At 35.1% G+C, this 25,937-nt stretch overlaps 1 protein-coding gene across 5 annotated transcripts in view; it reads left to right on the plus strand.

Moving 5' to 3' along the window:
- Positions 1–25,937, plus strand: part of LOC127876684 (uncharacterized) — a 203,952-nt gene that overhangs the window by 164,591 nt on the left and 13,424 nt on the right. For 2 of the 5 annotated variants that reach the window (XR_008048029.1, XR_008048031.1), the window contains exons 1-3: positions 13,508–13,570; positions 17,775–18,571; positions 24,454–25,309. Coding sequence is in view for 2 of the 5 variants with exons in the window: in XM_052422088.1 (XP_052278048.1) it covers positions 12,688–12,879 (192 nt within the window). In the remaining 3 variants the exon portion in view is untranslated. Of the gene's footprint in view, positions 1–12,687; positions 12,889–13,507; positions 13,571–17,774; positions 18,572–18,600; positions 19,469–24,453; positions 25,310–25,937 lie in introns of those variants that run through there. The other 3 variants (XM_052422088.1, XM_052422078.1, XR_008048030.1) reach the window with 2 other exon arrangements.

The following is a 25,937-nucleotide window of genomic DNA, read 5'->3' on the forward strand; positions in this document are numbered from 1 at the left end:
TATTTCATTATAATACAACTATCGATAGCAATAAGCGACCACTATCTTGAAGATCACCATGGTGTGAATGCCTGATGAAATCAATAATAAGCCGATAAATCGCTGATAAGTTGTCATAAACAACACTGGTACACACGATAAGTAGAATCGGATTGTTAATTGGGGGCAATAAAGGGATTAGCGGGGGTAAGTGTTAGCGAAACAGAGCTTGAATAGCGAATTTTATTGGGAACCTATAGACCTTACATCGTTTTTTACGAATGTCGGGACAAATCGTCTCATATCGGGACGGCGGGACAAAGGGCCCAAAAGCGGGACTGTCCCGCCGAGATCGGGACGTATGGCATGTATGGTTCTACACATTAAAAATATTGTCAGTTTGCCTTTCCGTAAAATGCTTTACACATTCTTTTGCAAATAGATGTAAGTTGCATATGAAAATGGTAGGTATATTGGCACGGCATGGCTTGTTCGCCAATTTATATAAACTGAGTTATTCTAACAATCGTTATGTTTTGGTTAAATGTTTGTTTGATGTTTGCTTTGTATGCACTCGTTGAAACTTCCCGGAAATTTGATGCCGAGTGCTGTATAAAAGTAAATTATCAAAAACAAAACATGTGGACATTTTTATTTGAAAACAATTCGGCTTCTTATTTAGTGCAGTGTTGAATAGAACATGAACAAATTAATTTGTTATCTGATGACCTTGATAAGTTATATACAATAGATTATGTACATGTATATAAGCATGCACATGAAGCATTTTAAAATACATTTAATTAGTATTAATAATTAAATTAATAATTAAATTTATTATTAACACAATTTCCAGTTCAGATGAACATTTATAATGCAGTAACAAACTAATTAAAATGCAAGCATTATATACATGTATTTACAGTTGTTCTTTCCACAACCTGTATTAGTGGCATCTGTGTAATTGGAAAGCAAACTACTAAGATATGTTATTTAGATTTATTGTTTATATACATAAATAAATAGAAAATAATATAATATACAGAACTATCAAATTGGAAACATTATCTGCGTTAAAAGAGAGAATATGTATTTCTTAAATAATTGTTGATAGGTAGTTGAAAATATTGTTGTTATACCCCTTTAAGCTACTGTAATCCTTTAGTTCTTAAACAATTTAAACAGCTTTATGGGGAACAAATTAATGTTCTTTGGTCCAACAAGTGATGTTTTAAAACTAATCAATACTCATTACAAGATTTTGAATAGCTCAGCGAATACTATACTCGCCTAAAGAAAATTCCTTTGTGTGAATTAGACAAGTTCAAATATCCAAAACCATTAATTGTTATTATCTATCCACTCAGCTGAAGAATTGTCAATATGATATTTAATTAAGCAAATTAGCCAATGGTTTATTTAACCCATTTCAATAAGAATTGAAAACTTATCAACATATTATTTGTGCTGCTTTTTGTGCAATTTGAATTTCAGATTTGAGTGAAATAGTAGTTTTTTAGGTTGCTGCGCAGCGGCTCGTCTAAGTTATCATATCATGAAAAAATTCTTCACAATGGCGACCTATGTAAAAGACCGAGCCAGTCCTATTGAGATAGCTCGATTTATCTACCGTACCTAGAAAAATTGAACGCTAAATCAGCTGTTGTCGGCTATTTTTTAAATTAATTGTATATTCACATTGATGTCAATTTACTGTAAAATTGCCTCTATATTGTCGGAACACATACTCAAAAAGCATGTTGATGCATATTTTTTTTTAAGAGAAGTTTATTCTAATCGTCATACCTCGCTGATTATCATTGATAAAGGTAAAGGAAGCTCAGCTATAAATAGGACAGCATATTCTGGGAAAAAGATTTAATAGTAGTTTAAAAACGTTAATCCATTATGTGTTTATAGATCAATGCAACAGCTATGCATTTTCTGTATTGTATTTGACATTTGTCGTGATTCTGTAAATAAATTGCGATTTAAAACGTGTATAAATAACGTTAAACTCGATCATGAGTGTAAAGAAAACGAATTATTTCGAACCTGCCATTTGTAAACGTTAAAGCGAGTATGGTATATAAACAGCATAATAGCCGTGCGATATCTATTTAACTCGCTCTTATGCGTGCTCTCTCATTTTGCAATTGTGGTGATGTAGATAAACTTAAATTGATGCTTTTATATCCATCCTCTTCAAAAGCATCGTCACACCAGTACTGTCAGTACTTTGATTTATATTGGCATTCTTGAATTACTTTAATTTAAATAATACTTACAACACTTTTAAAATCAAGTTTATTAAGTTCCTATAAATGTAGTTAAGTTTCGCTCGATTGGTCATTATCGGTTCGGGAACTTCTCATGTTAAGAAATATAGAACAATATTTGTTATGTTGTCTTTCACATACAACATGCCTTTTACATTGTTAAATGTCTGTCCATTTATCAATATGCATTCAAACTCACTGCATTCAGTCTTGCCTATCAATCTGTTTAACATGATCTAATTTCCAATTCGTTATCTTCTTTGCCACCAATGGAAATATAATATATTCAATACCCACGTGACTCAATAGTCTGATTACAGTTTACATAGTTACACTGTTTACTGCTGTCATACCATTGAATGTCATTTGACAGTCTACTTGGTATCTGTTTAGTTCAAAATACTTGATTGCTTAACCATTTGAGGTTTAACTTGATTTTTGTACAGTACAGATTTCGTGATTGCTTGACTGTTAAAAACAAACATATTTAAATTGTGTCTTTCCTGGATTAGTTATTCGTATTCACAGAGATACAGGAAATTAAGAATTTTCCTGAACTTAAGTTGTTACTTTTTATTTGCTTAAAAAGTCAATATCAAAATGGCAGACTTGTCTACGTCTTCTCATTTCAAAGGCTCTGATGAGGTTAAGGATTTTATTTGTTCATCATGCAAAGAGCAAGCACATGCAGATTTTTACTGCAAAACATGTTTGAAACTTTATTGTGGGAAATGTATTCAGTTGCATGATAAGTGGTTTAAAAAACATTCAGCGTATGGAAGGAATGACATGAAAAAATGGCCAGTTTCGAAAGAGTTGGAGGAACTTATATTAAAGTGTGAAGTGCACAGGGATGACAGAATTGAAATGTTATGTGATGACCACAGTCAGCTGTGCTGCACAAAGTGTGCCTTCAATGATCACAGGTATTTCTGAAATACTTTGCCGCATATTTTGATTTATGGTATTTTAACAAACACATTTGTTTTCTGAAATTTTTTGTAAAAAGTATGAAATACTATGCAATTTTAAAACTTCACCTCTATTCTAAATTTTGGAAATGACTTATGAAGTTAATTTGAAATTTGCAAATTACTGCTTGAGATCCTTTGCTACCAGGTTGCAAATTATTTCATGATGTTATGACACTTCTTGACCACATGCAGGTGTTGTTGCCTCATGCTGCACATGGAAATTGATGCATGGAAACAATATTGATTTTCTTGCTGGTGTTGTTTTTCTTTGGATAGTAAGCTGAACAAGAAATATCTTTTAAAAAGATATACGGCGTTGATTGTGGTCGATGTTTATGAACGATCAAAAGTTATCTCTATGAGATAAAAAGTAGCGGATGCCTTTTTTCTGCGCAGTTCTTAGCTACATCATAAGCAAATCAATTACGGGGTGTTGCGCCAGATTTCGTGGCTTATTTTGCTTTATGTGATATTATTACTCAGATATCTATATTTAAAGAATAGAAAAACACAAGAAACATGAAAATAAACGATTGCATATAGGTCAGCCGGCAATACTCGAATCTTATTTAATTGCATAATTATAGTATAGTGAATTATTGTGCTCATGCTTAATAAACTGGTCTAAATGGATAAATATTTCTAATTATTTTTATCAAAATTGGTCCTTATCATGCAAATGTTAAAACCATATTAAAAATCGATGATTGACATACCACAATAATATCGCCGAATATCTTTATTTAGTATCTTTCTGATCAAAACAGACTTCAAGTGCACAAAGTTTACGAGACGGCGTTTATATAAAGATTTCTGCAACTGACCGCAAACTGACCTTGATACCTTGCGGATTGGAATGCAATGCATTACAGTCAGTACGTTATTGTCAGTAAGACCGGTGTAACACAATGATCGCAACCCCTTCTGCGAACTCCGGTGATGAACTGTATATAAACTCTGACTTTCACAAATGGCCGGGAGTTGACCCGAAATCTCGCGGGTTGAAATGCAATGCAAGTAAGTACTAAATATGACAACATAGCTACTAGTATAAACGCTTTTGCGCTGGTAATTCTCTGAAAATAAAAGGTGAACGCACAAACTGTATTTATGTCGAAAATTGATTGTAAAACTGTTCTATCTATTGAGCCTTTTCATTAGAGATAAAATTGTTTCATGCAGTAAAACAGTGTTACAAAGACGCGGATATGTTTCCAATGTTATGGTGTTATACTCAAATCAGCCAATGGAATAAATGAAGTGTATTCATTCGTACCTAGCCGCGGGAAATTTTATTTGAGTATTATTGGACACTTACAAAGGTCAAGTCAGGGTGAAAAGCTGGCTTATTCAGCTAACGCCGAAAAAGATTTGATCTTCCACAAAGTTTCTTGAAATTACGCCTTAGAGGTAAAAAATTGCCGTGCCCAAGGGTCAAAAGATTAATAGACGTATATATTAAATAACTTTTGAGATCTTCTCTGAATACATATAAGTCATGGGTTTGATTTCAGTTTTTAATATCTGGATAGTTTATTGTCCCCTACCAGTTTCACCGGAGGGGACCTATGGTTTGCGCTCTGTGAGTCTGTCTGTCTGTCTGTCTTTTTCTGGATCCTGCAAGTTCTTCATATTTTTTCATGAAACTTAAACATAGATTGATGGCAATATGGACATTATGCATGTCATTTCATTTTCTTCCTATGTCAAAAATTCTGGTTGCTATGGCAACAAATAGACTAGAAATACTGCTGAAAATGGTTGTTTTCTGGATCCTGCGATAACTTTACAAGTTCTTCATATTTTTTCATGAAACTTGTGACATGGATAGATGGCAATATGGAAATTATGCACGGCATTTCATATTGTTCCTACGTCAAAAATTATGGTTTGGTTACTATGGCAACAAATAAAAAAATGTGACAATGGTTGAATTTTTAACAATGGTGGAGCCGGTAGGGTACATATTTGCTTGGCAATTAAGTCTTGTTTAAATCATGCCTCTGCGGTAAAAAATGGCCCCTCTCTCTATATATATATACATAGCATTTACTTGTGAATCATGTGTTACACTCTTCAATAAATTTATGTTTACTGCTGTTTATTGGTCAAAAGACAATGATATGGAGTTCTTATTCATGGGAGATTTATATTTTTTGTGATGGCATTAGCCTGTGGCCTTAATAACAATGCATCAGAAAAACAATAAGTTTGAACGTGCGTTTAAATTCAAACATTACATAACTTAATATAAGAATCTAATGATCATATACGGGAGGTTCTTTAGCTAGGAGTTATTTTAAAATGGATTTACAGTGAAAAAAATCACACAGTATAGGCAATCACTTACAAGCCTTTTACACAAGACATTATTTAGGTGAACAAGAATTAGTATCCCCCGCCATAGGCAGATGGATATTGTTTTGCCTTTGTCTGTCTGACTGTGTTTCCATCCGCCCTTCCGTCCATACGGCACTTTTGTGTCCAGAGCCATGTCTTTGAAGTTCTTTGGCAGACTTTATTAAAATTTGGTATGAGTATATATATATGGATAAGAGAATGATGTGCGCCAAATGGCATTGTACAACATCTGTTAATAAGAGATTTATGGCCCTTTGTTTCTTGAAAAAAAAAAGCTTTTTATGCCCCCCTTCGAAGAAGAGGAGGTATATTGTTGTGCACATGTCGGTCGGTCTGTCGATCCGTTGGTAGGTCGGTTCGTCCACCAGATGGTGTCCGGATGATAACTCAAGAACGCTTAGGCTTAGGATCAAGAAACTTCATAGGTACATTGATTATGACTCTCAGATGACCCCTATTGATTTTCAGGTCACTAGGTCAAAGGTCAAGGTCACAGTGATTCAAAATAGTAAAAATGGTTTCTGGATGATAACTCAAGAATGCTTAGGCCTAGGATGATGAAATTTTATAGGTACATTGATCATGACTGGCAGATGACCCTTTTGATTTTTAGGTCACTATGTCAAAGGTCAAGGTCACAGTGACACGAAATAGTAAAATTGTTTCCAGATGAAAACTCAAGAATGCTTACGCCTAGGATCATAAAACTTCATTGGTACATTGATCATGACTGGCAGATGACCCCTATCAATTTTCAGGTCACTAGGTCAAAGGTCAAGGTCACAGTGAATCGAAATAGTAAAATGGTTTCCGGATGATAACTCAATAATGCTTAGACCTAGGATCATGAAACTTCATAGGATGGTCACTAGGTCAAAGGTCAAGGTCACAGTGACATGAACGATAAAATGGTTTCCTGATGATAACTCAAGAATAGTTAGGCCTCGGATCATGAAACTTCATAGGTAAATTGATCATGATTGGCAGATGACCCCTATTGATTTTCAGGTCACTAGGTCAAGGTCACAGTGACACAAAACGTATGGACACAATGGCTGCCACTACAACTGACAGCCCATATGGGGGGCATGCATGTTTTACAAACAGCCCTTGTTCTAGTTGAATATGAATATTATTTTCCATCTTTTTTTACTTTAGACATTGGTCTGTGTATATTTGTTGAAAATGTGCAATCCACTCTGTTCAATATTAAGTACACTTTACTGTAAAAAATATGTGTTATATAATCATGTATGTGTTTTGTGAGTTGGAATTCATTAACATTGGGAAATTAGCATTTAAATGTGAAAATAGCTCATAAACAGCGATTGGCTCTTGCTTTGCTGCCATTTAACTATTTATTTTTCAAATAATGAGAAAAAAGTAATTGTTTAAAAATTGCTGTTTTTCTTATTTTGTGTAGGATAAAGTTAAGTGAAAATATTACACATATAGCCCAATATTTAAAAAAAATCATTGACTCTAGGCTTGCTTCTTTATGACATTGCAATATCACATATAATAAACAATAGACCTTTCTCTTGGAGCCTCCTTTTAAACATTTTACAATGGCGTCTTTTCTTTTCAAGGAATAGATCGTGTGACAACAACAAGCTAATCTAAGATTGTTTATACTAAGACTTTATTAAGAAATAGAGGACTTCCTGTAAGAATGATTTGCGGGGTTATTTTGCTTTGCATCTGTCCTTTATCAGTTGGTCCGTAGACCAATTGTTTCCACATGATATCTACATCCATGCAACATGTTTTGTTTACATCTAGGAAGATTAAGATGTAAATCCATGTGAAGGTCCATAGGTCAAAGGTCACATAAGCTTATATCATGAAACTATAAAGGTGTAGTTGTCAGTTTCAGTACCTGTATTACCCATTATAACAATTGTTGAAGCAGATTATGATAAAACACTGCAGGAATATTGGACATGCTACATTTACCCTATTACCAGATGAAAATCGATAGTATAATAATGATCATATAAACTTTTTTCGATCAGATTTGTGTTTTTATCCACAAATTGGAGAATATGTTTTTGTCAACTACGGGAAGATAAAACAGTAAAAACTGCGATATTTTATCATTATTAATGGAAAAAGGGAGGACATAATAGGATACAAAGAATTGTATGTGTGTTTTGGATAAAGATCAAGTTTATCATGCTCGACTCGAACCATGGTAGCACCCGGCAAGTCTCGCGCTAACATGGTTCTAAGCCTTGGATGATAAACTTGATCTTTATCCAAAACTCACATAATATTCTCTATATATATTACAGTAGATTCTACTGCCATTATAAAATCTTTCAGTCATTGAATTTGAATCCACTTATGACACGGCCGTTAATCACGCGCGCCACCTCTTTTTTGCGATGCATTAATAAATGAGCCAATGCAACTTCCGAGGTGGCGCTCAGGCCCGGATGTTTTGAAATTTCATGGACAACTTTACAGGGTGATTAGGTTTAATATGTTTGTACAACATATTTCGCAGTATTTTTAAAATCGGGCAATGCAGTGCGATTCAGCGAAGATTGAGTCGTCTAAAAATGTTCAGACACGTGCATTCTCAACCCATTTAAAAACGTGAGAACCTTTATAAGCTGTGGCATGGTGGAGTTTAAAAAGCATTCCGATGAGTTTTTCATGTGTGACGAGAAAATATCCACCCAATTAAATCGCCAACGGCATCAAACGATTGCGTACAACATACATTAGATGCTGCATGCACAAAAATATTGGCTTCTTGCCGACGTAGTAGATAATTTTGCAGTTTTCCAAAGGAGATGGAGCCAATGCTTAGGAGGTGGCGCTAATGATAGGAGGTGGCGCCAATGCAGGATGTTATCAATTAACAGTCGTATCGCAATGACATTATCACATGACGTAGATTTGATGGATAATGATATTTGTTATATTAAATTTATTTTTCAACGTACATACGAAGGCCCAAATCTTTACAGAACATAACCACAATATGTAATAAATATAATGTAGTTTTTTAAATATATAAGTGATCAACTCAATTAAGAAGTCACCAACATGAATGAAACATATTGTACGGTGTATACCAACAATTTGTAATACTCAATCAAACCAATAACTTAATGTTCAATATTATCAAAATAATTCATCGACATCAATATTTGTTTACAGTATGAAAGTTCACGAAATAAGTATAAGATAACACTTCTTCTTGAAACTATGTTTTGTGGCCGTTAATTCAAATGCTTAATTTACTAAAAGACCAAGGTCAACAAATCTTAATTAGGCTCAGTAATGTTGTTTTTCCCAACTATTAACTCCAAAAAATGAAGATAGCTCGGTCTTTTTCCGTAAACATATTTGTATAAATCATGTTAAATGTTGTTATCTTACAAAGACGATCGTTTAAATCATCAATACATCATTAGAAAACTACTTTTTCTAATTAAAACGCACGCGACTCAAATGTGCTGAAGTAGTCAACTTACAAAAATAATGTAAGTTCTGTAAGCGTAATAGAAGCCCAAAGACCTATAGATAACAATACAATTGTAATCTATAGGTCTTTGAGAAACTATAGCATAAAATATTTCACTTCAAATTAGCTATAAATGTGCATTGCCGCCACCTCCTAATCTGAGCGCCACCTCCTTGGCATTGGCTCCATCTCTTTTTGAAAAATATAAATTTATCTATTAGATCGGCTAGAAGCCGACGTTTTTGTGCACGCACTAACTTGTACAGGTTCAAAGCAATCGTTTTATGTAATGAGCGATTTAATTGGCAGGGAATGTGCTCGTCACACAGGCAAAAGACATCGATTTGCATTTACGAATTCTACCATGCCACAACTTATAATGGTCCTCACGTTTCCAAATGGGTTGTGATTGAATGTTTCTGTACATTTTTAGATGAATTTATAATCGCTGAATCGCACTACATTGGCCGATTTGTTAAAATACTGCGAAATGTCTTGAAAATCATATTAAACCTAATCACCCTGTTAACTTATCCGTTAAATTTCAAAACATCCGGGCCTGAGCGCCACCTCTGAATTTGCATTGGCTCATTTATTAATGCATCTCAAAAAAGAGGTGGCGCGCGTGATTAACGGTCGTGTATGACAGGTGTTTGTGAACAATATATTGATTTTCATTGCTGGCTTATTTTAAAATGTTTGAGAATAGATATTAATTATAAGTCATTCCTGCTTTGTGTGGGGTGGGAGAGCATCAATGATCTTTTCTTGCATGTGTTATTATTTATAGTGTGGTCAAGGTTTACAATATTAAAAGTGAAAATAATGTTAAAAACTAAAAATGTGTTCTTAGTACATGGATACCTCTACAATCCAATTTGTTCCTTAACTGCACAAATATAACAAAAATGTGAACAAAAATATGGAGTTGCAAGAGTGTACCTGACGATTAATATGTTACTGTAGACGTATACCTCTTTCAACAATCCTTTTTGAGGTATGGTTCTCACTATTGAAAGAAATATGATTGTTTGGTTAAAGGGACATAACTCTTCTTATGTAAGAAGAAATTTCACATGGTGGGTAATGCATTTAGAATATTTCATCCCACTATCAGCTGTACTCTTTGAGTAACTCACAACACAATTTTATATGTGATTTATTTACTTAACAGTGGCCATATCTCTGGGTATGTTGAAAAAGATATACCAAAATGTGCAGGTGGTCAAAATTACACGATGATAACTATTTATGCAAAGTGTCAGTCCTCTAGTAGCAATACTGTTTAATGTTCACTAGACACACATTTTAAAATTCTTTTTTTATAATGATTAAATTATTAATACAATCATAATAAAAAAAACAGAATCAAAATTTAGAGGTGCACAAGCTCACATGCCTGTTTACTGATCTTGTTAAGTTGCAGGAATACGTGTTGAGTTATATACGACCCAAAAGTCACGCGGATGGAAGGACGGGGAAAAGGGCAAATCTGCATACTCCCATATTAAGCCTAAGAAAAGAGTTCTTTTTTTCATGTTTGTTTTATTTTAAATTGTATACTTGTTTGAAGTATTACATAATATCGATTACTATTCTTAGGTATGTTCATTGCATTGTATTATTTGGTCATTTCAGCCAATGCAGTAAAGTGACTCCAATTAATGAGCTGACCAACACGCAGCCCACAGACCTACAGGGCCTGTCAGGGGAGCTGGAAACTGTTCTGGGAGAAATAAAAAGCCTACAGATAAGTCAGGAGGCCAGTGTTGAGTCATTGCAGAAAGCATACAAGGAACATAGGGCAGATATGATTGAACAAATGCGTGGCAATTTAAACACTAATTTAGATAAGTGTGGTAATAATTGTGTGGGCACATCGGGAAAAATTGAGCAATATTTAAAAGACGACATGTGTAAGAGTGTTCTTTCTATTTTGAATGAATTTGATAATATTACTGCGAAGGAACTAAATGAGATGAAAGATGAAGTTATAAGCATAAAAGGGTCAGTTACAAGTTCTATTCATAAATGCACCAGTCTTCACAATGACTTGTTACAATTACTTGAAATCGTTCAGAAAATTGGAGATAATAAGGAGCTCTGCCTTATAGCCAGCATAAAATGTGAACATATCATACAGCAGGCATTGACTCTGCTTGGAAAGTCAGGCAATGTGTTTAAGGTCCAGGGGAAGTCTGAACACAATGTTAGAATACCAGGTGATTCATATCCATGTCATATCTTCGGCATATGTGTTCTTCCAGATGGGCAGGTCCTGGTTGCAGACAGGGATAATAAGAGAGTCAAGCTTCTGAGCCAGCAGTACCAGGTGGTGAGTCACTGGGATGTGAATGCTTATCCACGGGCCATATGTTTGATCACACCCAGTGAGGTTGCAGTGGCTGTGGATGATATCAACATACATGAGGTCCAGTTTATCACTGTCAACCAGGGAAAGCTTGTTCCTGGCAGGAAGTTTCAGTTACAACATACATGTACAGGTATTGCCCATCAACAAGGAGACCTTTTTGTCACCTCTGGTGAAGAACTGTACAAATACTCACTAAATGGCAAACTGATCTGCAGACTCTATGCAGACTCTTTGGGTTGTAATACAGGTAAGAATCATGGTGAATCCATCCTGATAACATTTGTATTATGTACAGGGATTTGTCTAGCCATTGTGGGAAAAGGAGTATAATCAAATTGTGTTATTTTAAATTCATACAATGACAAATTTGGGAATTTTTATTGAATAAATGAACCAAATTGGGATTTATTTTTTTAATCAACAGATATTACCCATTAGGCCTTTATCTTGTTATTTTGAAAAAAAAATCATATAAATTATAGTTATATACTTTGTGAGATGATAATAAAATAAAATTCAGATGTAATAGCAGAAAAGCCACTGATGTATTATAAACTATTTGTTCTATAATTCATATGTGCCCTTTTATTTCTGCAGTAGCCAATACAAGACTCAGAAATATTGATTTATAAACATGAGTAATGAAGTATTTTGACTGTCACTACATGACATGTCTATAAATAGAAACTGAGTTCCTGGGAAAGAGACACTTTCTGACCCTGTCTTAATTTTGTGGTTGTTAAATGATTGTACATGTACAATATGTTTACCTGTTGATAGAACTGTGCAATTGTTTCAGTATGTGTTATTGTTTCCATCTGTGTAATTGTTTTGATTCAATTCATATCTAACTCACCAGTCGCACTTCAACATGTCAAACGTTAACACAATACTGTAGCTCTGCTACTGAAGTTTATTGTCACACTTAACTATTGAATCATTGAAATGTATGCATATATTTTAGATGTGTAAAGGCCTCTTTATAGCAACATATGTGTAATACAATATCACTGCAGTATGTTTAATAAGATTATTTAATATTTACAGTAATTCAATATCTTGATGTTACTCTGTTTTGCAGTATGGAGGTGTGCTGTGAGTCCCACAGGGGACAGGCTGTACATCACTAACTGGGACCAGTACAAGCTTCTCACCCTGGCCAGGGATGGCACACTCCTGGCTACATACTCAGACCCAGCACTAGTGGGCCCACATGATCTACATGTGACCCCTGCAGGCCAGGTGCTGGTCTGTGGATACTGGTCCCACACTGTACTACAGGTGGGCTGGGAGGGAGAGAGTAAGCTGGCTAATCTTGCTACTCGGGAGGATGGAGTGAGGTACCCACGGTCAGTCTGCTACAGCAGCACTACATCATCCATCATTGTGGGACAGCAGTGTGACGACAACATCCTGGTGTTCAGAGTGGAATAGTGTGAACATGTATGTATTAGTTGTTGTAATTAGTGATTAGTATTTCAATGACAATGTGTTGTTTAGCATACGAACATAGTAGTGTGTGATGTTACAATACAACATTAAGTGTGTAGTTAAAGATACAAATAATTTATGTGCACATTATGTTATCTGATTATACAATGTGAGGGTTTTTGTTTGAACATAAGATCTAATGCATATTATGTTATGTTGTCATAACGTTTGTGTCATTATGGTCCTAAAATTTAGTTCTTGTAAACTAAAGTTCTTGCATGAAAAAACAAAGCATTTCAACTGAAAATTTAATATTTCTACATATATGCACATGTACATAGCAACTGAGGCTATTTTTAGACTTTCATTTCTATAAACACCATGCCATGTAAGAAATGTATATGGATGAATACTTTTTTTATAAAATATGAAATTGTTTAAGTAATCTTTGGAGGAGTATGTATTGATATTTTATGCAATGTTTACAGAAAGGTAACACTTAATGTGAGATTTATTAATTTGCCATATTTTATGATGTTGAACATGTCTTATTGATTTTTATTACATTTATATCAATGTGTGTAAGTCCTAAATATACATACAAGAAATACATCGAGCTATTCTACTGCTCCAGTTGCTGCTGACAGTCGGGACAACGATGCTTAGGATGTGGGAGACAAGCATGACGCAGAAGGTAAAAGAGACGCTTTGTCATGCCTTTTCTTGGCCACTTTGGGAAAAAATGCAATTTTGGGATTTTGAATTTGTTTCGTGCTAAAAGTCCATTGATTTGGGAAAACACATTTAATAAGTTTTAATTATACTTCAAATTATAGAAATAAAATCCTATTATAATAGTTATAAACTTTGTTAGATCTAATTGAAACATAATTGAGATATAATTTTCATAAGGAACAGCATATAACACACTTTGGGTATGGGTCCGTTAAACAGACCCATGAATACTCAAGGAAAAGCCCTGCTTGTGTATTTCCTGTTTATTAAGATGAGGTGGAAAAGAATGGTATGAATTTACATAAGGTAAAATATCCTTTTAAATTGTTTGTTTATTGTAAAATCATATATATTCGTCCGCATGTTATTTTGTGGTTAAAAAAAGACTTTCATGGACGTGGAAATTAATGCGTGACTTTCTCAGTTTGGAAACAATAAATATTCAGGGCCCTCAATCTATCAAATCTGCCGCCGAATTTCCCCCCTGAAAAGTATACTTTTTTCCCCTTTTGGGTGGAAAAATTCCCCCTAAAAAAAGATTTTTTTTTTAATAGGAAGATGTGTCTCATAATCATTATATCTCAATTCTATTTCAATTTAATCTTTTCAAACATACTAAATTATGAAAAATGCAATGAATATAGTGCAAACATGTACAAATGAAATAATGAGAGAGTAAGTAACAAAATCCCCCAAAAAGGGAAACGCCGCGAAAATTCCCCCTCCTATGGGCTGCGGACCCCTTCCCCCAAAGTAGTGTGAGGGCCCTAAATATGGAATTTGTGTCAGTGTGTTTGTATTCAATTTGTAGATCGTTCAACCCTTGAAATCAATAAAAAAATAATGTCCCGCGAATAATAATGTTTTTGCAGTGTATAAATAAGTGAAGTGGACGAGAATGATATGATATGATTTAACAGAAGGTAAAAGGGCGTCTATTCTTGTGTATATAGTGTTTTCAGTACAACTTATTTTACTTGATGATCAATTACTCAAACCCTTCTCCAGCTCGATGCTTTCCAACTTACCGATACAGACACCTCAGAAACACAACACCGCAATAATTTCTGTCATCCCCATGCAGGCCTTGAGTTTTTATAAAGCTGTGAGATATTTAATTAAGCCTATTTGATTGGAATCTATTCCATCTAATGCCGTATAGAGTCTGTTTGCGAGGAGGTAGTAAGTTTTCATTGTGTATACAGTGTTTTTTTTTTTTTTTGTCAAAACAGGCCCCGTTACAAAGGAGCATGATTTACATAAAACCACCATTTTTTCACAGGATATTATGCGTTCTTGTTAGTTTCATGGAATAAATGCGTTTTGTTTCATGGAGTTAACGAGTATTGGAAAGCGTAAAGAAAAATAATTAAATGGGAAAATTTGTATGGGAAAATAATTAAAACAAGCAAATTCGTTGAATTGATAGCCCACGCCAATATGCTTCTGGACACAAAATTATTATATTTGACACTCAAAACAACATTGTTACAAGATACAAAGGGCCACAACTCCGTTATTAACAGATGGTGTACAATGCCATTTGGCGTGCATCATCCTCTTATCCATATATATACGCATTACAGGTTTCAATAATATCCGCCAAAGCACTTCAAAAATATGGCTCCGGACACACAAAAAGCATTTTTCAAGATACAAAGGGCCATAACTCTGTTATTAACTGATGGTGTACAATGCCATTTGGCGTGCATCATCCTCTTATCCATATGCATACTCATACCAAGTTTCAATGAAATCCACCAAAGCACTTACAAGATATGGCTCAGGACAGACGGGAGGAAAGACGGACGGACGGAAGGACCGACAGACAACGCCAAAACAATTTCCCTCCGCCTATGGCGGGGGATGATAAAAAGTAGAGAAACTCGTATTGAGCACCTCTAAACTCACAAATTCGCACTGAAAGAAGCCCAAACACGTTTTAATAATATTATATTTCTTCTTCGATATAGCATATAAGAAGTTTACAGTATATTTACTGTATAATGTTATATAAGTTAATGTTATTTGCTCTTGAAAGCCCTTTATAAATCTAAGCATCGACAATGGAAGCCATATGTCTTATCAGGCATTATTATAATAATTTTCATTGTTCAAACATTTCTATGTGAAGGATCGATCTAAAATTTGGCATGCACATTGAGGATAGATGAAAAATGATAAGGAAGTGCATATTTTTTGCGTTTTAAACAGTTCAGGTTTTCTTATAGGTAACATTATACTAAATAATCGTTTTATGTTGGGCTGTTCTCAATAAAAAAAATCATATTTTACTCGAGGCCATGTTTTACACTTTAGACTGGTGTTCTGCCTTTATCTCTTGGATATATTGGAAGGGAAAGAAAAGGTGCTCACTACTTAATCCCTGACATATGATAAAAATATAGAGACTTAAGTACAAATTTGACCTGAAAACAGTTACATTGCACTAGAAAATGGCCGGAAATTTAAGGTGCAAAAGAAGTAGAGTTTGATTTGAGTAAAGTTAATGTTTGGTTTTAACATGACATATCTTTTTTATTGCTTAAATTGATTCAGCTTAGAATGAACTTTCAGTAAAAGTATGGTTATGGTGGTCTCTATGTTCAAAATGTTGCATTTATTTTCTCTTTAATTTTTCGCTTTTACATTGAATTATATAGGGAAATCATTTAGTATATTGTGGCCTTTAATAAATTTAGCTTACACTAACAAGGGAGAGAACTGTCAATATGTACCAGCAGTGAGTTGTTGCCATTAAATTGTTTCATATTTATTAATTTGTAATATGTCTTACAACTTTTATGACATGATGGTTTACTTTGGAATTGTTGTCTAGTGTGAATTTAAATTTCGAAGAAGAGGGGGTATATTGCTTTGCTCATGTCGGTCTGTCGGTCGGTCTGTCGGTCGGTCTGTCGGTCGGTCCGTCCATCAGGTGGTTGTCAGACGATAACTCAAAAACGCTTGGGCCTAGGATCATGAAACTTCATAGGTACATTGATCATGACTCGCAGATGACCCCTATTGATTTTGAGGTGACTAGGTCAAAGGTCAAGGTCACGTTGACCAGAAATAGTAAAATGGTTTTTGAATGATAACTCAAGAACGCATACGCCTAGGATCATGAAACTTCATGGGTAGATTGATCATGACTGGCAGATGACCCCTATTGATTTTCAGGTCACTAGGTCAAAGGTCAAGGTTACGGTGACCCGAAATAGTAAAATGGTTTTTGGATGATAACTCAAGAACGCATACGCCTAGGATCATGAAACTTCATAGGTAGATTGATCATGAGTTGCAGATTACCCCTATCGATTTTGAGGTCACAAGGTCAAAGGTCAAGGTCACAGTGACCCCAAATAGTAAAATGATTTTAGGATGATAACTCAAGAACGCTTTTGCCTAGGATCATGACACTTCATAGGTAGATTGATCGTGACCCGCAGATGACCCCTATTGATTTTGAGGTCACTAAGTCAAAGGTCAAGGTCACAGTGACAAAAATCGTATTCACACAATGGCTGCCACTACAACGGACAGCCCATATGGGGGGCATGCATGTTTTACAAACAGCCCTTGTTTTTGTTGTTATGCAGGAAAAACTTGCTAAAAACATCAATGAGCCACGCTGTGAAAAAATAGGGCTTAATGCATGTGCTTAGATTGTAGTCCCAGATTAGCCTGTGCAGTCCGCACAGGCTACTTAGGGACAACAATTACCTCTTTAAAGGTATGAAAATAAGTATCTTCTTTTGTGAACATCCAGTATCGTCAGAAAGTGTCCTCCATTATTTGCTTATGTGGATTTCACATGCTAAAATGGGACGAAAGCTTCTAATATTGATGAGCGGCAATTTGGCTTATACAATTACACTGAAAGTAAAGTAAGAATAATTATTATGAATTTACAGGTTATTAAAGCATTAGCCAACACTTTTAATGTTTTTAATACGAAATGGTTTAATTGCATTAATTTTCATTAATTGCTATTTAGGACAAGGCACCAATTAAATTCCAAATTAGAAATTCAGATAATTATGTTTTGCTGTTGAAAACCTTCACATCCAATCAAGAGGCATATATGTAGTGTATTATACATTGTAATATAAAAATGTGTTACAAGTTCATATCCCCCACTCTAGTGTTGTTGTTTTCAGGTGAGCACCAGCATTGATATCCAGTTGGCCAAGCAACAGCATCAGTCCGGCCTGCAGGAGCCCCAATACTAAATGATCCTTTGCCTTCCCTGATCCCTAGCTCCTCCCACTGGACCTCCGGACACAAAGGGTCAGCATCATAACACAAGTCTGTTCTGCAATAAATCCTCAGCACGTCAAGTTTTCACGCGCTGTTATGAACAGCTGAAATGTCTGTGTTGAGATTTCCCCAAGCAAGCCCGAGTAGTTTTGTTTAGCTCTAGTGCCCGAGTGGGATGAGTGTTACAGAAGCGAGACGTTATAGCAGCACTTATGGTAACGCTAACAGTTAACGCTAACAGTTAGTTATCGCTGTGGACATCACGAAGAATCTCACGAAGGATTAAACGTTGAATAATTTGTTTAATTCTTTATAAGACAGCTATATATTCAGCGAGGAACGGGAGCAAATCAAGGAACAATCGAAACGATTAATTCAGAAGTGTATCTGCTGGAGATAGTTAGGACAGTAGTAGAGTTACAGACTGTCCTCAGCGCACAATATATTCATGTGGTGCGCCTCAGACGCGAAATCCGCCCATTATTGAAAACATGTTGCTAAAAGTAAACACGTCCGGTTTTGTTACGAGCACTTTGCACTCCGAGGCCAAAGTGCATCGCATTGAATTGAGACTAAAGAAGGCTTCAAAACATGACACCAGTTTTGTTGTAAGGTCCAGTACGCCCTTCGACTCTCAACCCGAAGTTAATCAGAACTCAAACTCGGCCCTTATATCAGCTCAGCTTCTGAGCTTCAGGTGAGACCTTACAGTGTTATTAATTTTGTCAAAGATTGGGCCTAAATTCAGCCCCATTCCTCAAAAAGTCTATAATTTTTTTTTTATATTTACTGGTTAAAATTTACGATGCAATATTTGCCATAAAAAGTGTTTGATAGGTTGCAACAATGAGTTACTTGCCTTATTAAGCCCTATAAGTTGAAACTTAGTACAATTAAAATACAAATCAAAAATTCTAAATTGTTAAGTATTTGTGTTCATGTATAACTGAATATGATTTATATTTAAATTAGAAACCGGATGTTTGCAAAGACAAAATCACTATACTGCTTTCATATCTTTATGCACACTCTTTCAACGCCAGTGACTAAACTTTACATCTAAGGTCTGTCTTACAAAAACAACGGCATAAAATGTAGACATCAACTAGTATCGATTCAATATCACGTACATATAATAGATTTAACCAGAATAGGCTATAATTACTAGTATAATGGCCCCTGGTAGCAAGACAGAGTATCATATACTTAATTCACCATAGACTTTCATCTGTTTTTGCATTTCTGTCTAATCCATAGGCAAAACGTGTGTGATCAAGTACTCATATACTTACAGTATTGTGTCTTATGACTTGTTGTATTGTCTAACATTTAAAGTTGTTTAGTCTCGCGTAATAAGTTGTGCACATTCAAATGTGTACAGTCTCATATTTTAAGTTGTTTAGTGTCATGTTAAAAGTTGAATTGTTTTACAGTTAAAGTTGGCGAGTATCACATTTAAAATTATGTAGTCTTACATTTTTAGTTGTTAATTCTCTCATTTAAAGTTGTAAAGTTTCACAATTAAAGTTGGTTTAGTCAAAACTATTAAGGGGGAAAGGATGTGGTGGACAAGAATAACCTGAATACGCAGAAGGTAACATAGACCCTTTGTAAGACCTTTTCTTTGTCATTTTTGGGAAAAATGCCATTGTGGTTTTGGAATATTTTCCTGTGAAAAGTCAATTGATTTGGAAAAAACTAATTTAATATCATTCTTTCTAATATATCAAATTATACGAATAAAATCATTTTATGATAGTTATATACTCTGTTAGATCTCATTGAAATATGATTGAGATATAATAATTATAATGCATAAAACCGGGAACATCACGTCAGGCGATTTACGCCTGTTAAGTGGAAAAAAACGCCCTGATTGGACGTTTTTATCACATCTTTACACCCCTTAACAGATATGCCAAAATTTGACAACAAATGGTGAATGTTTGCGTTTCTTGGAAATTTTGAGCACTTTTATCTTAAATATTTATCAGAATGTCCTTTTTATAATGGAATATACCGGATTATAGGGTAATGAGTAGCAACGGTAAAAGTAGCAAGTTGGCAGTAATAGATAAAAAGTATGGTTTCATACGGATGTATTAAGGAATCAATCGTGGTGCGTTTATGCATATCTATGCGGGAAAGGTTTAAAACATTTTTTGTTAAATCTCGTCCCCCCCCCAATGGCCCCGGGGCGTCTGAAAAATTCCTGTTGAAAGCACTGTAATTATAATAAGGCACTTATTTAAAAACAAATAAAATGCTTCGGTTATGGGTCTGTTTTACAGACCCATAAATACACCAGGAACGCGCAGTCTTGTGTATTTCCTGTTTATTAAGAATGCAAAAAGATGAGGTGGTAAAGAACAGAATGAATTTACATAAGGTAAAATATCCTCTTAAATTGTTTGTATATTGCAAAATCATTGATATTCCTCCTCATGAACTGTTGGTGATTACAATAGTATTTCATGGACATATAATAAGTTAATGTGTGGATTACTGAGTTTGGAAAAATAAATGAGAAATTTGTGTCAGTTCATTTCCCATGTGTTTATGATAAATTTGTGGATTGGTAAAACCTTAAAATCAACAAAAAATAGCCTCAAACGAATAATTAACCGAGACTTACCTTCGTAGATGGGAAGGTGAAGGTTGATTGTAATTTCATCTACTGCAAACCCCTTAAGAGCTCTACACGAGAGATGACGCAGCTTCCGCAGCCAAGAATATCAGGCTTTAGAGTTAGCAAAGTATTCATTAAGGAATACTTTGTTTAACAAATTTGTAGAAAAGATGGAATGGGTGGGATTGGGTAGGGCGTGTTGAGCTCTTAAGGGGTTTGCAGTAGATGAAATGACAATCAATCTTCACCTTCCCATCTACGAAGGTAAGTCTCGATTAATTATTCAATTTCATCTCCTGCATAACCCCTTAATGAGCCCCACACGAGATTTTAGAGAATTTCTGCAAATTTGTGCAGGAATAAAGAGATAAACAAGAATTCATGATAGAATATGTACACTTTTTATTTTCCACATAAAATAGCTGATTGAAAAACCAGAGAATGTTGATTTTCATTGTGAACTTCTTTCGAATAATATTTAGCAAATGTTTTTGCATTTGACCAGCCGCCCGTGTCTAAGATAGTTTGCAATGAAACACCTAAATGATTAGCTTTTGATGTTGAAGCTTCCCTTGTACTGTGAGGTTTAAATGTGTTCCCGAGACCAGCAGCTTTTAACACTGATTTTACCCATCTACTTATTGTTGCCGGTGATGCTGCTTTATATGGTTTGACAGTTGTAATCATTAAGTAATTAGGAGATGAAATAATGGTTTTACAGTGTTACCTCTGTATTCAAAATGCTAAATATGAAGTGGACAAAAATATGATTTCATAGAAGTTAAAATTGGGTCTTTTCTTTTATGTATCGTGTTTACAGCACGACTTCATTTACTTGAGGATCAATAAATCAAAACATTCTTCAGCTTGTGCTTTCCAACTTACCAATACAGAAACCTCAGTAACAAAACACCACAAGAATTTCTGTCATCCCCATGCAGGCCTTGAGTTTGTATAACGTTGTGAGATATTTAGTAAAGCTTTGAATGCCTTGATCGTATAGAGCCTGTTTGCAGGAGGTGTTAAGTTCTTGATGTGTAAACTGTGTTATGTTTTTTTTGTCAAATATTGTGGCCAAAATCGGCCACATACCAAATGCTGGAACTATGTATTTTTCCCAAACAACTTTCTAAAATTCCCAATTGAAGGTAAAGTAAAAGAAATTAATCACAATACCAAGTTTATCTCTCTACCCAACTCTAATAATTTGACCTTATTAAATGCAATATTGAAAACGCTTATTCTCAATTGTATAGTATTTGTAAGCAAAAAACCAACAACACAATGTCCCAATTTGTGGTCAAAACACCAAGAATTTTCGCTATTAGAAGGACTCCGGCCTCATTCCACAAACTTAAGTTAAGTCTGCTTACAGTCTGTTGTTGAGTGTTTTTTCAAGAAACATATGTGCCTCCCTCTGGGATAATGGGACTAAATGCATGTGCGTAAAGTGTGGTCCCAGATTAGCCTGTGTAGTCTGTACAGGGACTAAATGCATGTGCGTAAAGTGTGGTCCCAGATTAGCCTGTGTAGTCTGTACAGGGACTAAATGCATGTGTGTTAAGTGTGGTCCCAGATTAGCCTGTGTAGTCTGTACAGGGACTAAATGCATGTGTGTAAAGTGTGGTCCCAGATTAGCCAGTGTAGTCTGTACAGGGACTAAATGCATGTGCGTTAAGTGTGGTCCCAGATTAGCCTGTGTAGTCTGTACAGGAAAATCATGGATGACACTTTCTGCATTTATGCAATTTTTTGTATATAGGAAGTCTCTTCTTAAAGAAAATGTCAGTCTAGCGGAAAGTGTTGTCTCTGATAAGCCTGTGTGGCTGTATAGGCTAGTGCACTTAGTGCACAATTTATTAAGCCCTGTTTTCTCAGAATGAGGCTCAAAGTAATTCCCCCTACAGTCTGTTACAGAGTTGTACAAGATGATACCAAGTGAGCCTTGTTATGGGAAAAGGGTGCTTAATGCATGTTATGTACCATCCACAGATTAGCATGTGCAGTGTGCACTCAGAATTATCAGGGATAATGCTTTCCGCTTTTGAGGAACAAACAAAAATCAAGTCTTGGTGGAAATTGTCGTCTCAGGTTATAGCCTGTGAGGACTGTGCAGGCTAATGTGGGAGGACATTATATACATTCATTAAGCCCAGTTGTCCCAGAATAAGCCTCAAGTTAAGTCTGAATTTAAATTAAAAACAAATAAAATAAATCTAGTCAAACACATTTCTAAAAAACATGTTGATTATAAACTGTAAATTCATTTTTATTTGTGGGACATTAATTAATGTTGATTTTGTGGGCTTACTGATCCATGAAATTTGCTCAAACACATAACAAAATCACCCAGGGCAAATTCCTTTTTTCGAAAATACAAAATCCACGAATTTAAGTGTCCACGAAAGTTGTTTTTTTTTTAAACCTTGAAGTGTCATGCCAACGAGTATAAATATTTTTCCAGGATCAGTGTAACACTCCTGTCTCCAGCTTGAATTGGAGACTAATATTTTGCTCTGTTTTATCATTCAGGGCCTGTTTTGAAGAGGTATACAATTTAAGTCTGTCTTCAAAGAGCTGATTCAGGGCTATTTTAGGGAATGGCCGTTTTTCACAAAATGAGAATTTTGTGACTCAAAGTTGCACAATTAAAACAAGTTTGTGACTCAAATTTTGGCAATTTTAAGGAGTTTACTCCTCATTTGTTCACAACTTTAACAAATTTAAAATGAGTGGGCTGAAACGCTTCACAAAGATGAGACAAACCAAGCCCTGCTACATGTATATGATTTGTGTCTGAGGGCGTTTGGGTAATATTTTTACTGAAACTTTTATTTTCCCTAAACATATGAAACAAAGTTAATGTTTTCAATTTACTTAGAAAAAAATTCATGTCTTGGTATTGGTTACTGTAAAAGTTTGGATTTGTGGGCGTCATCAAAGTAAGAGCAAAGTAGTGTTATCAGCTAGAAGTAATTAAGGGCAAGTGGCCTGTAACATAATTTTACTCCCAGGTGTATGTGAATACTGAACAGATTGTCTTTCCTTCTTTATAAAGTACACCATAATAGGCGCTTCCTTATATGCTAGTGGAATAATGAAATGAGCACTGAAACTAAACATTTCATTTGTTAGATATTGATTTACTTTGGATATGTTTTCTATTGTGAATTTAAACAGATTTTAACAATCAAAGACATTTCAAGGCATGGTAAAAAATGTATGTGTCTTTTTGCAACTTTGGGAAGACATTTTTATTTAGTTTTTGCCCTCCATTTATTGAAACATATATTAACAGTAAAACATATTTGAATGCTTTGTAAAAGTAAAGTGATTAAAAGAATGGGTACACTCAAACAATATTAAATTTTTAACAAGATAATTTGCCATTCTTTGGTCTTGTTATGCTTGAAAAAATGGCTTAATAGATAAATAGGCCATGCTGTGGAAAATGGGGCTTCATGCATGTGCTTTAATTGTTGTCCCAGATAAGCCTGTGCAGAATGCACAGGCTACAACATTTTCCTCTTTAAAGATATTTTTTGGGTTGAAAAAAGAATCATCTTTATGAAAATTCAGTCTGGTCAGAAAGTTTTTTCCCTGATTAGCTTATGTGGACATGCTAATCTGGGACGACACTTGCTTATATTGACGAGCTGCATATTGGCTTATGAAATTACATCTCTGAAAGTGAAGATAAGCTATAACTATGAATTTACAGGTTAGTATAGCAATAGCCAACACTTTTAATGTTTTAATATGAAATGGTTTAATTGTATAAATGTTCATGCTATTCAGGACAAGGAACCAATGAAATACCAGATTAGGCATTCATGAGAAGGAATTTTTGCTGTTGAAAACTTTCACATCTAATCAAGAGGCATAGTTTGTAGTAGATTGTAATATAAACATTTGTTACACGTTCATATCACCCACTGTGCTGTTTTCAGGAGAGCACCAGCATTGGTATCGAGTTGGCCCAGCAACAGTACCAGTCCAGCATGCAGGAGATCCAGTCAAGGACGACCCTTCCCCTCCCCTGACCCCTAACTCCTCACTTTTGACCTGCAGCCTCAAAGGATCAGCATCGCTGAACAATTCTCTTCTCCAGGAAATTCTCAGCTCTTCAAGTTTTCACAGGCTGTTCTCAACAACCGCAATGTCCTGGTCCAGTTTTCCTTACTCAAGCCTGAGTGAGCCCTAGTTTTGTTAAATATAAGTAGTAGAAATGGTAACACTAACAGCCAGTGTTCTTGCTGTTGGACATCACAAAGAATATCACAGAATAAAAAGTTGAATAACTTGTTCTATTCGTTATGGGATCAACAGAAATTCAGCAAGAAATAGGGCAAAAAATCAAGGAACAATTGAAGCGATTAATTTAGAAGTGTAGGCTTTCCAAAGTAGATACTTCTGCTGTTGATAGTTTTGACAGTTATAGCGTTACGGACGCCTCGGTTTGTCCTCTCAGGCGTGTAAACTGTCCAAAGAGAAAAAGCTTCTGACACTTTTGCTGACGAAGAAAGGCAGTAATGACTTGGCTGTGAACACCCAGAGGACAATACATCCTTGGGGCATGCCTCAGACGCAAATTCCGCTCAAGATTATAAACAAGGTGCAAAATGTGAATATGTCTAGCTGTGTTACGAGCACTTCCCACTCCGAGCCCATAGGCCTCGTATTGAATCGAGGCTAGAGAAGGCAGTTGTGTTGTGTGGTCCAGTATGCCCTTCTACTCTCAACCCGACGTTAATCAGAACCCAAACTCAGCCCTTAGCAATATCAGCTCAGCTCCTTGAGCCTCAGGTGAGACCTTACAGTGTTATTTATTTTGTCGAAATTGGAGCCAAAATTCAGTCCCACTCCTAGACTCAAAAAGTCTCTATTTTCCCATAATTGCTAGCTAAAATTTTCAAATCAAGGTTTGCCCCCAAAAAATGTTTTAATAGGTTGCAACATTGAGTTCATTTCCTTATTCAGCTCTATAACTTGAACCTTAGTGCAATTAATTTAGATAGCACTTATTCTCAATGTTTAATTTTTTTTAGCAAAAACAACAACCATTTGTCCAATTTAATTCAAAACAGCATGATTTTTTCCGAATTGTCCCAATCCAAAAATGTTTAAAATAAACTCTGCGTAGAGCTGGCCCCTAGTTCTTGCACATTTTAGAGTCTTTGATAAGAATAACTTGTTTAATTTGCTTATTTCACTGAGTTTCATTACTATTTTGAAGTTGGAGTTACATAAATTATTTATTTCACATATAATTGGATATGATTATTACCCAAATTAGAGCCCGGATGTTTTCAAAACAATAGCACTATATTGCTTTCATATCCTTATGCACACAATTTCAGCACCAGTTGCTAGAAGTATCAATTCAAAATCACTTTCAGTGAATAGTTTTAACCAGAATAGGCAATAATTACTA

This window comes from Dreissena polymorpha, chromosome 1, assembly GCF_020536995.1.
Source record: "Dreissena polymorpha isolate Duluth1 chromosome 1, UMN_Dpol_1.0, whole genome shotgun sequence".
Taxonomy (NCBI): Eukaryota; Metazoa; Mollusca; class Bivalvia; order Myida; family Dreissenidae; genus Dreissena; species Dreissena polymorpha.